General features: G+C 43.3%; 1 protein-coding gene across 1 annotated transcript in view; it reads left to right on the top strand.

Annotated features, from left to right (window-relative positions):
• The window catches only part of MOGAT1 (monoacylglycerol O-acyltransferase 1), a 33,755-nt gene extending 22,096 nt beyond the window's left edge, over positions 1-11,659 (top strand). Inside the window, exons 4-6 of the mRNA XM_074962973.1 lie at positions 4,563-4,737; positions 7,749-7,948; positions 10,243-11,659. Of these exons, the coding sequence (XP_074819074.1) occupies positions 4,563-4,737; positions 7,749-7,948; positions 10,243-10,397 (530 nt within the window). The 3' untranslated portion in view covers positions 10,398-11,659. The remainder of the gene's footprint in view (positions 1-4,562; positions 4,738-7,748; positions 7,949-10,242) is intronic.
• Positions 11,660-13,588: the final 1,929 nt, after the last annotated feature.

The following is a 13,588-nucleotide window of genomic DNA, read 5'->3' as shown; positions in this document are numbered from 1 at the left end:
TGATTGAGCAATGATCTTTAATTTTTTAAAACATAATTTTAGTGAAAGCTGATAAGTCATTACAGGTTGTGTATTCACTGGTCATGATGGATAATATTAATTATTTTCAAGTGTTTTTGATTTTTATTTACTATTTTTGCATTGGCTGTAAATAAAAAGACAAACTTAGATGCAAAATGTCATTCAAAATATAATGGTAGTAGATGCTGGTATTCCAAAATAAAATCATAATATATGAATACCATAATATTTCACATTATGTAGGAGCAGGACACTCACAACAAAAGAATTAACCAGTTGCCTACAGCTGCACATTCAGATCTGTTGCAAGTGGTTGCAAGTCCATTTACTTTAATGAGTTGCACTGGCTTACACAAGGTTCAGTTGACTCATCCAGACCCTTACTAAACTGAGTCATCTTTGCTTATGCAAAGTAATCCCCATTGTGGTCAATATGACTGCATGTGTAAGTAAGTGTAGCAGGATTGGGCACCTCCCACATATATTGATAAGTAAGGCCTGTAGGTCTATCTCACCTGCACAGAAAGAACTCACTACCACACCTAGAGTCTTTTTCCAGACACAGTTTTATTCTCCAAACATACAATTTAGGCAGACATCAAACACAAGAGCCGTTCCTCAGCCCACCCTGGGCTATAGATTCCAAGGGCTTTTCTCCTTTGCCTCTCTCTCCTTTCTGTTTCAGGGCCTACTGTAGCAGCCTGTCTCCCTCCTCCAGGCCATCTACCTGGGAGATACTCTTCCTCAGGGTCTACTAGAGGAGCCAGCAGAGGTGAAAGTAAGCCGGTACGCCCCGGTGCGCCGTACCGGGGTGGATCGGCTTCCCCAGGCGCAATTTAAAGGGCCTGCAGCTCCCAGCAGCGGCTGGAGCCCCCGGCCCTTTAAATTGCTGCGAGAGCCTTGGGGTAGCAGCGGCGGGGCTGGGGCAGCGATTTAAAGGGCCCAGGGCAGTAGCAGCGGCCGAGCCCTGGGCCCTTTAAATCGTCCCCGGAACCCCACTGCCGCTTCCCCAGGGCTCCGGCAGGCTCTGGGGACGATTTAAAGGGCCCAGGGTTCTGGCCGCCGCTACTGCCCCTGGCCCTTTAAACCGCTGCCAGAGCCCCCGGCTGCCACTGTTACCCTGGTGGGGGGAAGGGAGGGTAGGGGGAAGGAGGCACTTACCGGTACAGGGTGGGCCGGGGCTGGCTCTGACCCCCCCCCCTTCCGCCCCTTCCGCCCAAGGCCCCACCCCTTTGGGGGGCCAGAGGTGGCCCCAGCCCAGCCCAGTACCGGTAGGTCCCTAGACTGACTTTCACCCCTGGGAGCCAGATAGCCTTCTGCAGCTTCTCCTAGTATCTGAGCTCTCAATGAAATCAATGGAGCTCTGCCTGGTCACAGAGGTTCATCTACAAGGATCAGATTGCAGGATGGGAGCGTAAAGCTTTTATTTATGGTGGGATCAATTTTTGAGTTGAAGGAGAAACTAGCTATGTTAGGTACTTGTATGGCCTCCCTATTATTACAATATCTGAGTACCTCACAACCTTTGATGTATTTATCAGAGCTGTATTTATTAAGGAAAGATAACCTACCTCACTCAGAATTTCGCTATTTCTAAATTTGGGTTTGTTCCAATTCAGAATGGAAACCAAAAATTTCAAAACTTTCCTCAATAAGGGATGGAGCCCCAGCTCCAGGGCAGGCTGACCCAGAGCACTGGACTCTGGAAATGTGGGTTCTCCTGCAGCCTGCCACATTGACTACTGAGGAGGTGGGTTGGCAGAATGCAGATAGGTTTCTGTCAGAATTCTGCCTGGTTTCCAGAGGAACTTCATCAAAATCAAACTGTCTCAGCAAAATGTTTTGATCTCGATGAATTGACAAATTCTGACAAAAAAAACCTTTTCATCAGAATTTTTCCAGTCAGCTCTAGTATTTCTCCTCAGAATCCTTCTGTGAGGTAGGGCAGTGTTGTTATTCCCATTTTACAGATGGGGAACTGAGGCATGAGAGGGCTAAAGTGACTTGCCCGAGGAAGTCTCTGATGGAGCAAGTACTTGAGCCCAAGTGCTAGGCTAGGTGTTAACTACTGGAACATCCTTCCTCTCTGACAATTACTGAGCTTTCTCTATTATTTTCCCATGCCTACCCATGAGCTGTTTTACTCCTGTCCTAAGTACTGGTTACATGGGAAGAATAGGGCAGGTGGAGTTAAGTACAGTATTGTTTATTAAACAATGATACTATGTTCTGTGGTGTTGAAGAACAAGCTTGGAGATAGTTCCTTTCCCAAGAACATTCTAGTCCTATTCAGTACAAACATCATTCCAGTGAAGGACTTGATTACTTACCGGGGTCTGAAGGGCTTCACTTACACTTTTGTTTTACGTGTATTTACACCATAAACCCCAAGCTCTTTGGGGGAAGGAACTATCCTTTTTGTTGTTGTTGTTCCATGTCTGCCCAGCACTTAGCACAATGGGGTCTTGGTCCATGACTAGAGCTCCTAGGTGTTACCACAATACAAATAGTAAATAATAGTAAAAGCAGGAGGAGTGGAAGGAAGCATGAGCCTGCTTCTCCTCTCGCCACGGTGTAAATCATGAGTTATTTTATTTAAGTTCATGAAGTTATAGCAAGAAGGCAAAATGGCATAGTGGGAAGAGTGCTGTGTAGCCAGGAGACTTAGGTTCTATTCCTGGCTCTGACATTAACTCTGTGTGTGTGTCTTAAGGCTGGTGGTTCAACCTTGCTGTGCTTCCATTCACCCATTGCTAAAATGAGAATATCCGTAGGCTTTTTTTCTGAGATCTGCAGATGAAATGAACTAATTATTGTACGAGAGAAGAGAAACGTCTAATATGTAGTACAACATAATCTGAATGTACTTCCAATTATAATCATATGACATTGCAAAGGAATCACCTTCCACCAAGATATAATTTTTCAGTGGATTTTTGTTAAACTTGCACAGGTCAGGAATTGGTGGTAATGGAAACTGAGCATATCTGACCTGACAGAATGTTATTCATAATCTAAATATAGCTCAGCACAGAAGTGTTTCCACACGGCTTTGCCACTCTGACCCATAGGAACAATCCTTTTACTTTCTCGATGAGAAGTAATTTTTACATACCCCAAAATTGCCAGTGTTGTAGAATAGTCTGAGTGATTTTTATAGACACACAGGTCTTAGAGCCACAGGGGACCATTATGATCATCTCATCTGATCCGCTGTATAATACAGGCCATAGAATTTCCCCCATTTCAAACAATGTAATGACTGCTGTGTACTCTGTGAGGACACAGCTGGAATATGGAAAAATCTGTACATTGAGCTCTCCTATCAGCATTTGAAGCACATTTAGTCAGTTAACTTATTCCTGGTCATATTTACAAGTCTCCCTAGAACATTAGTTAAACTTAATTCAGTGTCTGTTAGCAAGATATTTCTCTTAGTATGTAGCAACACAATTGCATGACTTTTCTGACATTATAACTTCCCTAATAGCAGAAAAGATGGGAAACAGCAGCTCAAGTTGGGGCCATTTGTTTATTTGAACCCAAAAGAAAAGGCATTCAGTGCCAGTTTAAAGAAGCACAAGCTGGATTTGATCCCTAGACTGTTCTTTAAAAAATATTACTCTAAGATAGCGTGGTTGCACAAAGCGCTAGTAAATATGCTGTGGGGAAGAATCCTGCGGGAGATTAGGTTAGGTTAGGCAAAGGTATGTTTTCCTTTCTAATTTCTGTAATTCTCAGTCTTCAAAGGGCCAGATTCAGTCCAAATCTGTCATGGCTTCAGCTGATGTGAAGGTTCCCATGCAGCCATGGAAGAGGGGTTGGTTGTGTCAGCAGAGAAGAAGGCAAGGCCTCCTTTTGCCCGAGATGGGTTATGTAGAGAATTAGTGCAGCCCACATAATGGGAAGTGTAGCCCAAGTAATGGGATGGGCAGCACAGGCTTGGGAGGTTGCATGGCCAGGGTGCCTCAAGGAAAAGCTAATGAAGTAGTTTAAGTGAGCTGATTCTGCTCCTTATTACACTGTCATTCCATTGACTTCAGTTCTAGCACTATGGGTCCTAGTTTAGATTGCAACATCCTATATCCACCCTGCTCAAACTCCCAAATTCTCTTTTATTGTTTATATGCGTCTGCTTCTCAATTAACCCCTCCACCTGCCATGGCGTTAGCTTCAGCTTGTCGACTCTCTCCACATGATTCTGTAGTCTCGCATTTCTGAGAAGGAAATGCATTATTAGAATCACTGAGATGAGAAATGCCTGATTATTAAGAATTTGTATTTACATTGTGTGGACCCCTCCTCTCTGAAGATCTCACAACGTTCCAGTGTGGCAGGAAAACAGAATTTAGCACGAAGGGGAAAGAGGCACAGAAAACTTTGTCAAATACAAATTTGTTACAGAACCAGGATCAAATCCCATGTCTCTTGACTCCATCCTGGGCCTTAGCCATTCAAAATATTTTTAAACTATGTCTAGCTTCTCTTGGTGTTATACAAATGGTTTACTGATCTCCTGTTACAAACGTTTGATCCTTAAGGACTGGTGTCAGCCTCCAAGAAGAGTTTGTCCCATGTGCTGAACAATGACAGAGGTGGAAACATTGCAGTGATTGTGATTGGAGGAGCAGAAGAGTCTTTGGATGCCTATCCCGGAAGTTTAACTCTGAATATCCTCAAGAGGAGAGGTTTTATTGAAATGGCTTTGAAAAATGGGTGGGTGTCCCATTAGCACTGTTGGCTGTGACTGTACTTCTTGCAGTGTTAATACAATATAGAAACTGTGAATCTGACAATGTTATTTGTGCATTGACCTGGGATGCAGATGTCTAAAATAAGAGCCAGAACTGATGTACCTTGATTAAAACAGAATAGAGAAATAATACAGGGGCAGTTGTGAAATCCCTTTTCTTATCATTTCCAGAAATAATCCAACGGTCAGTGGAGGTTTGGGACATCCTGATGATTAGACTGTCTTGTTTTAAACCACAGCAGCAAACAAACTGTGACACTCTATGTAGTAACATTTTGTAGTTCCTCAGGTTGTGTTGCTGAGTCACTCAGCCACACTATTTATTTGCTGTCCCATAGCAGTTCCTCTGACTCTACTGTTCCTGTACTTCTGAACACTACTGATTTTAAAGAGTATTTTTTCTCTTTGACTTGATTGTGATAACCCTTAGGCCCGGATTCAGCAAAGCGCAGAATTGTGTGCTTAAGTGTGTTGATGAATCGGGATGGATTTAAGTACACGCTTAAGTGCTTTGGAGAAACAGAGCCATAATCCTGGGGAAAAAAGGGCATCTTTTTCCTTTAAAGATGACCCACAAAGTGGGGGAGGTAAAAACCAAGCATACAGATGCATTTCAGGCCTCCTTCATAAGTCTGTATAGTAGTAATATTAATAACTTGTTTAAGCAGAAGAAATCATCAAAAATAGAGACCAAGATCTATCCTCCTACTCCAGTGGTTCTCAAACTGTGGGTCAGGACCCCAAAGTGGGTCTTGACCCCATTTTAATGGGGTTGCCAGGGCTGGCTTAGACTTGCTGAGGCCCAGGGCTGAAACTGAAGCCCAAGCCTTCTCACCTGCGGCCAAAGCTGAAGCCCCAGGGCTTCGGCCCTGGGTGTCGGGACTCAGGTTACGGGCCCCTGCCTGGGGCTGAAGCACATGGGCTTTGTCTTTGGTCTCCCCTGCCTGGGATAGTGGGGCTCGGGCTTTGACCCCCCACCCCCTTCTCCCGAGGGTGGCAGGGTTCGGGCAGGCTCAGTCTTCAGTCCCCTCTGCCAGGGTCATGTAGTAATTTTTGTTGTCAGAAGGGGGTCGCGGTGCAATAAAGTTTGAGAACGCCTGTCTTACTCCTATATGAAGCTCCCATTTAAACCAAGCGCAGCTCTGTGTGATACAGTGTGGCTTTGTGTTTTTATTCGCAATGGTGGGTTGTCCAAGGTCATTCACAATGGTGAGTTGCTACTATTTAACTGACACGCAGAACTTCAGATAAGGAGCCAAATCCTGCTCCCCTTGTTCAACTGCTGTGGAGATCAAAGGGAGTCTTTCCATTTATTTCAGTGGGAGATGGATCAAGTCCCTTAAGCATTTCAGTAGTTCCATTCTCTCCAATGGGACTACTGGCAAGGACAGTTGATTCAAGGTCATACAAACGATGAATACAAAACAGAAAAATCATAATTACACAGCACAAGTAGAGAATAAACTAGTTTCTCCTGAGTTTCACAGCCAGAACTCCATGTTACTTATTTCAGTGTATCAACCCTCTGTAGGAAGTCTTTCAGATGAAAACGAAAGCTAGTATATTCACAGGCCATGTAGAGAAATGCCTTTGCACCACAAGGTTTTCCTGTTCATCATCTTTAGTGGTCTAACAAAAACTTGGCAGCCTATAAATCCACTCTGCTTACAGAGTCTTCAGATGTGTCTTTCAGTGGCAGCTGTATGATGCAGAACTGTCATTGCTGAGAAAGCCGCCTCAAAATTTTAGGCCAGGCAGGCACCATTCGAGGGGCAAGGGGGCGTGGGGTAGGGAATGGTATTTCTTATGAATCCCAGAGTCTAAGAAGCCACATAAATAGTTATCTTAGTTCCACGCAAACAACTCATAACTATCCATTGTACATACCAGACAGCTGCGTCCTTGCTTCAGGAGGATTCATTTTCATTACTCTTATTAGCATACCCAACTGATGCATTCCAAGTTCTAAAATCTTCACCTTGAGTAATCTTGCTGCAAGACTGCCATTTTAACAGCCATGCACCGTAGAGATAGATTGTCAAACGTGGTGTAAGATGAAAATGCTTAGGAAACATATTGATTGCCTAGGATTTTAGTGCAAAAAAACTGAGAGCTGTTAAGCTTCTGGAGAGAACACTTAAGATAACTCTTTATTTTAATTTTATACAATAGTATTGTATTGGTTCCCCACGCTTTCTAACAGCCACATACGTTTACCAGACTGACAGCTCAGCTGTAGTAGCCAGGGCTTTCAATAAAGGTTTCCCCTTTCACCCTGACAACAGCAGAACCATTGCAGTTCCGATGCTTAGGATGGGGTGAAATTTGGAGAGTTTCTGCAGGTGCTGTATAACCCCTTTCAAGCCACAGATTCCCGCTGAGGAGGAGAACAAGAATTCCTGATGATGTGGAGAGTCTGAGTTCAGAACTGAAACAGACTACTAGAGCAACTCCTGCAAACAGGATTCAGCCTCTAGCGTTAAAAGATCAACACTGGGATTTTCACAGGCACTACATAGAGTTTGACACCCAACCCCCATTGAATGTCGCCTATAAGAGAGAGAAGGTGCTATGAAACTACAGCAAACTCAGTGAAACTGTGATGGCCCAAATCCAACAGCTGTTTGTCAGGAATAAGATTTTAGCAGTTGCCATAAAATCAGAAAAAAGGGATTCCTCTGTCTTTAATGGAAACCTTCACTTAGGTTTGCTGCGGTTTGAACCCTGTGCAGGAGGCGGTAGGTGGCTATGTTTTTTGTTTTTACTAAATATTGTGCCCCCTTCCAGCTGCACAAAGAAGCATTTCAGCTGCATTTCAGTGAAGAGTTGAATGCATAATGCAAATACTGATGAATTTGATAAGCATTGAGGAAATTACCTGCATTTATTAATCTGACTCATCATGCTGTAGATGTGAGTTGCAAGTCATGCTTCATTGAGTGCCGTGTGATTATTAATTCTGTTTACTTTACAGGGCTCACTTGGTTCCAGTATTTTCTTTTGGTGAAAATGAACTGTTTAAGCAAGTTGCAAACCCCGAAGGATCGTGGCTCAGAACTTTACAGGAGAGACTGAGGAAGGCAGTGGGGTTTACTTTACCACTATTTCATGCTAGAGGAATATTTCAGTACAGTTTTGGCTTGATGCCTTACAGGAAATCTATTCACACTGTTGGTAAGTTCCTTAGTGGTTTCTGTCATTCTTATGGGAATGTTTAAAATGTGTGATTTGTGGTTAAATCCAGTAACAGTGTTCCTTTACAAATCTGGTCTGCCAGAAGGAACTGGCTGCTGTGCATCTAACTCAAGCACATGAGGTTTGAAATAAATATTTGTCTTTCCTAATGTCTTTATCCTGTTCTGTTGGCAGTGGGGAGGAGATAAAGGCAAAAGGCTTTATAAATAATTTACGCCAACTGGGCCACACTGTAATAAGTGATTACAGTAGATTGAAACAGGAGGAGGAGCTTTGACTGTATCAACCATGGGATGGGGTGTAGGGGAGCACTGTTTACACAAGCCAAAGAGGGGAAGGGGAGCGTCTCTCTGCTGTTTGCGCTCCCCTGCACTTTAATCCCTGCCCAAATCCTTTCCTCAGCGTGCAGCCCACCTGAGACGGCTGAGTGCTCAAGAATTCCTAAGGAAGTCAGGGAGATGTTCCAATCCATTGAAGAGCAGTGGAGCATCTCCATAGCCTTGCAGTTTCATCAGAAGATATTTAGCCCCTCATCCCTCTCTCTGGGCAAGTTTGGCAGCTAGATCCACAGGTCCCCACCCCACCCACAGTAAAACACAGTAGTCAGCACACAACACAGATCCAGGTCAGGGTATGTGCCTCCTCCAGCTCCTGTAATCTCTGTTCTGCACCCTTCAGGTTCTTCCACATCTGCAGGATGCACGTGGCATGCAGGATTTGTAGCTCCATAGAATGGGTCTTTTTCTTTTAAAGAGAGTTTTTAATTTGGGGGCATTTTTTTCAAAATTGGCCCAACTCTTCTCTCATCAAAGACAGAGTTGAACTGCTATGAACTTCAATGGAGTTAGGCCAATGCTGAATGCTTTTGAAAAATCCCACCCTTTAATCAAGGTCATACTACAAGCTACCCAAAGCCAAAGGCTGAAAACCTAGATATTTGTCAGGTAAAGCCATTTTCTAGTACAATGGAATTCCATCTTCATTCCAACACGCTAGTCAGTCTGTATTTCCCTGTGTCCTATTCTGTCTGCCCATATAGTCTGGGGTGGGGGGGTGGGGAAATCGATTCATTAAAAAACCTGGACTTTTTATTTAAATGAAACAGAGGTTTATGTTCTTTAAAAATAAACCTATTTAAAATTAAACTTGTAGTTATGACAACCTATGTTGAGGCCAAAATTTACTGTAATCTATTCATTTAAATTTAAAAAAAAGGAAAAGAAAAAGAAAAAACAAAAGAAAGAAGGAAAAAAAGCAGTATGTTTGCTGCCAGGTTTTAAAGAAAATCAGACCGATGCGCTGGTGGAAATCACTGGCTAATCACCTGGAACCAGAATTTGTTGAAGTGCTAAACTAGCTTAGGACAGCAGTATCCTTTTCTGCAGATATAGAGAAAATAAACTGAAATGAAGACTATACCCTACTTGTTTAGTGCAATCACTAGTTCATTCAAAGTTAAAAAATCAATTGGGAATTGAAAAAACAGTAACTTGTTTTTCTCTTCCAATGTATGAATAAAATCAAGGTGTGAGATGATGAAATCTACTAGTTCTAAAATCCTGAAGGATATAGTGACCCAAAACAATCAGTTCAATTCACTAACTACAGATAATTCCTCTGTTTAATTAGTTTTAAATGCAAAATATGTTTAGATAAACTTTTTTCTTGTGTCCAGCACATTTGATGATTTTTATTAATTGAATAAAACTAACTTTAAAATGATGGTTTTGTGCATTTTTAATTGAATTTGAATTTCCATCCAAATAGAGCTCAAATCACAAGTAAAAAGTTATCCATTTAGTAAATGAGAAATGAATCATTCATCATTTTCTAACAATAAAAAATTAAAAGTTAAGAATCTGAACAATTGTAAGTTAAGCTATATAAATAAATGTGTAACTTCCTGGTTAGCAAAAAGAAGCACCAAATTTAGTGCAAAGGCTATATTTATTTGCAGGTCAGCATGTTTCAATTGTTTCCAACCATTGAAAATCAACTTTTCTTGGGAAAATAACTAAAAAGTACAAGTGCAAAACAAGATTAAGATCAATTTAAATCAAGACTTCCTGCTTGCTGATTTAATGCTAGGTGAAATTTTAGCCCCACTGAAGTCAAAGGGAGTTCTGCTGGTGACTTCAGTGGACCCAGGATTTCATCAACCATCTGTAAAACAACAAAACTAAGCATCTGGCCAATATGGAAGAGTACTTTTATCTGCAGCAAATAGATGTCAGTGTAGCTAATGTCATTGCTGTTTTGTTTGTTGTTTGCAGTGGGGAAACCTATCACTGTAAAACAGAATTTGAATCCTACTCTTGAAGAGATCGAGCAGCTGCATCAAACATACCTGCGAGAACTAAGTAAATTATTTGAAGAACACAAAGATAAATATGGGATACCAGACCATGAATCGCTCATCTTTAAATAACTGCAAATTCAGGATGTCCAGATGTAAGACAGTGGCCTTGTGATGAAACAAAACAGTTCTCAATTTGCAACCACTCGTCTATAAGAAAACTCTGTGTGTGTTTGATTAAATAGATAGAATTCCTTCCCATCTTCTTAGTCATGGAGAATCCTTCTTCGTTTAGCGTCTGGTCCTGCAAACCTTCTCTGTGTGAGTCCCTGTGGCTTAATCAGCACTGAAAATTGTAAGTACTTTTCCCACTAGTGGCTGAGCAGCTCTGCTGGTGCGAATGCTAGTGTAGACAGAACACAGGTGTCTTCACCATCATGTGGTCCAGCCCTAGTTTCAGAAGGTGGAGCTGCACTGGTGCTAGATCAACAGTGGGAAAAGTGTTAGTGTAGACAAGGCCCTTGACTGCAGCAACTTTGTTCCTATCTTTTACTCAACGAGTGTGTAAGTTAAGGTTAGGGGATTTACTAAACTTCTATTCGGTGTGACATTGAGTTGTTCTCTGAATACCAAGAAAAACACATGTAATCTTCAGTAGAAATGAAGCTGTGTGTATAGAGCTCATGGCCATGAAGAACAGAACCTGAATATGCAAAACAATGGATAGTTTGAAGTTGCTGTCCAAAATGGGTAGGGTGACCAGACATCCTGTTTTTAATGCGACAATCCGGTATTTAAGCCTTCTTCCAGGTGTGCCAACTTTTTGTTAAATACGGGCCAATTGTCCCGTATTTTCTGGGATCCCAGCACAGAGCTGCAGTGGGGGGCAGCAAGTGGCTGTGCCCCCACCTTTGCTCTCCCCAACGCGTGCCCACACCAGAGTCTCCCTGCCCTCCTCCTCCAGTGGCAGCAGCAGTGCCGGGGATGGGCAGTGAGAGCATGGCCGGAGGGGAGCAGTCCGGTCTCCACCATTCCCGCTACTGCCCTGCCACCCCCCCTTCCCACCCCAGGAAGCAACGCCGCCAGCAGCTCCCACCTTGCACGGGTGAATAGCCAGGGCAGGGTGTGCTCCCCATCCTCCGTATACCTACTGTGCTCTCTGCCAGATGCTTGGGACAGCCTATGGGGATGGGGGTCCCTGCTCAGCTGTGGTGGGATCCCTAATCCCCTGAGCGGAGGGGCTCTGCTGGTGTGGGGAGCAGGCTGTGAGCAGTATTTCACCTCACTGCCGACCCCCCATGCACATGGGACCCCTAGTAGGGTACAGAGGAACATAGCGGGGGAGGGCGGAGTGGCAATGCTAGCCCTGTGCTGGAGGGAGGGCTAGGGAGAATGGCTCGAGCTGGCTGGCCTGCCCCATATGCGGGGGGGGGGAGGTGCTTAGACCACCAGTCCTGTGGGCATGCGTGTGGCGGGCTTGGACCTGCCTGTGGGCAGGCGGGCAGCAGGAGGATTGCGGCCGGGCAGCAGAGGGGCTCGGACTGGGAAGGGGGGTTTGCGGGTGGGTAGCGGGGTAGCCTCGGGCAGCCCTGCGTGAGGGGGGTGGTGTGGCATGGGCCGGCCCAGGTTCCCTTTTTCCCTTTGGGAAAATATGGTCACCCTATAAATGGGCCCTACTTAAAGTGGTTCACCCAGACTATAAGATGATATTTAACAGATTCACCCCTCATTTTGAAGGGCTGATAGGGCTTTGTGAGGTTTTAATGACTTAACTGTAGGGACATAACTCTCACCAGAAATGACCTTTTGGAACAGTGTGCTGAGCAAAATAGGGACGACTTGTACTAATTAAATTTTGAAAGAAAAATCCTGACCGCACCAAAAGCCTGCACTGGAAGGAAAATGGGATAATCTAGTGGGCCTTTCCCAATTTGAATCATCAACATTTTATGGGAATCTTTTTATCATGTCCAGATGCTGGGAAAGTGTAGGCTGCTCCATTCCCACAATGTCAGAGCAGTGACATTCACTTCCATCCTGTATATTGTATTCATCCTTCAGAAGAAAGGTTAACACTTCATGGATACATGAATTTCTCCCTAATAAAATGTAAGCCCGCAGGCTCCTATATACTGCAGAATTAGTCTGATTTAGGTCTCTGTGGTGGTGTTATAGCAAAAATGTCCTAATGAGACAGCAAAAAAGTTGGAGTTGGGCATGATCTGTATGCTGTAATATCTCGATGTCTTGTGGTTTTGTAAGTGTCTAATCATCGTGAGCACAATGTTGGAGTTTAAGCAGATTGAAGAGATTTTTTCCCCCATAAATCAGGCCACATATTTGTTACCAAAATATGGATATTGGAGCCTTACTTTGGGCACCCATTATTGAAAATCTTTGCTTAACTCTCAGGTACCCTAATGCTTGGGTCCCAAAAATAATGACATTTAGTGGAGAGAATTATATTAATATTTTTTATATTTAAGAAAGTAATGTATATATTTGTAAATGCTTTCCACATGGAGGAAAGCCTTTGTTTGCAGTTTAGTTGAAAAGAGTTTGCCTCACTGCAAATAGTTCTCCAACTTGTTGATGGCAACTGCAACATAAATTAGAGCGGACTTCATTCATGAGCTCTGACCGGCTGTGCATGAGTCCTGAGTTTGATTTCCAGTCCCAGGGTTCTGCTTCCAGGACTGTCTGCCACCCAGTATACTCTGGAGGCAATGCTGTTGGGGTGGGCAAAAGTAGGGAATGCATCATATCACTGGATAATTAAGGAGCTGCTTGACAGGCTCAGAAGGGAGTATCAGCAAAAGGAATGTGTGTGTGATTCATGTAGGGGTTAAAACAGTAGGAGGAAGAGAGAGAAAAACTTTTCAAGACACATGTTGTCATGGGGGACTACAAATACAAAAGCAGCCAGCATCAAACCAACTACAATTAGTTAACAACAGAATCCAGTATATTTTTGTGACACTGAGCGCCCCAGTATTCACACCTATACACTATTGTAATAATTTGTTTACAGAATATGCCTTGTGAGGTATCATTTGAAAACTCATAATTCACTGATCATTAATATCTTCTGTGATGTATGTACGTGGTGGGTAGTCAGAGTTACGAATATATGCTGGAATTATGACTGAAGTATGTGTAAACCAAGTGTGTCGGGGGAGCTGTTAGACATGTTTATCATAAACAAAGGAATAGATGTTTACCTCAATTTACATATAAGCAGTAAACAGGACATCAAGACAGCAGAGGGAGGAGATGGCAAGAAACAGAACCGTTTGCATTTCAGCAACCACAAGTAGGGGAAG

The sequence above is a fragment of the Natator depressus genome, chromosome 9 (assembly GCF_965152275.1).
Source record: "Natator depressus isolate rNatDep1 chromosome 9, rNatDep2.hap1, whole genome shotgun sequence".
NCBI classification, from domain to species: domain Eukaryota; kingdom Metazoa; phylum Chordata; order Testudines; family Cheloniidae; genus Natator; species Natator depressus.
The sequence above is the reverse complement of the archived record's forward strand: the minus strand, read 5'-3'. Positions and strand labels throughout refer to the sequence as shown.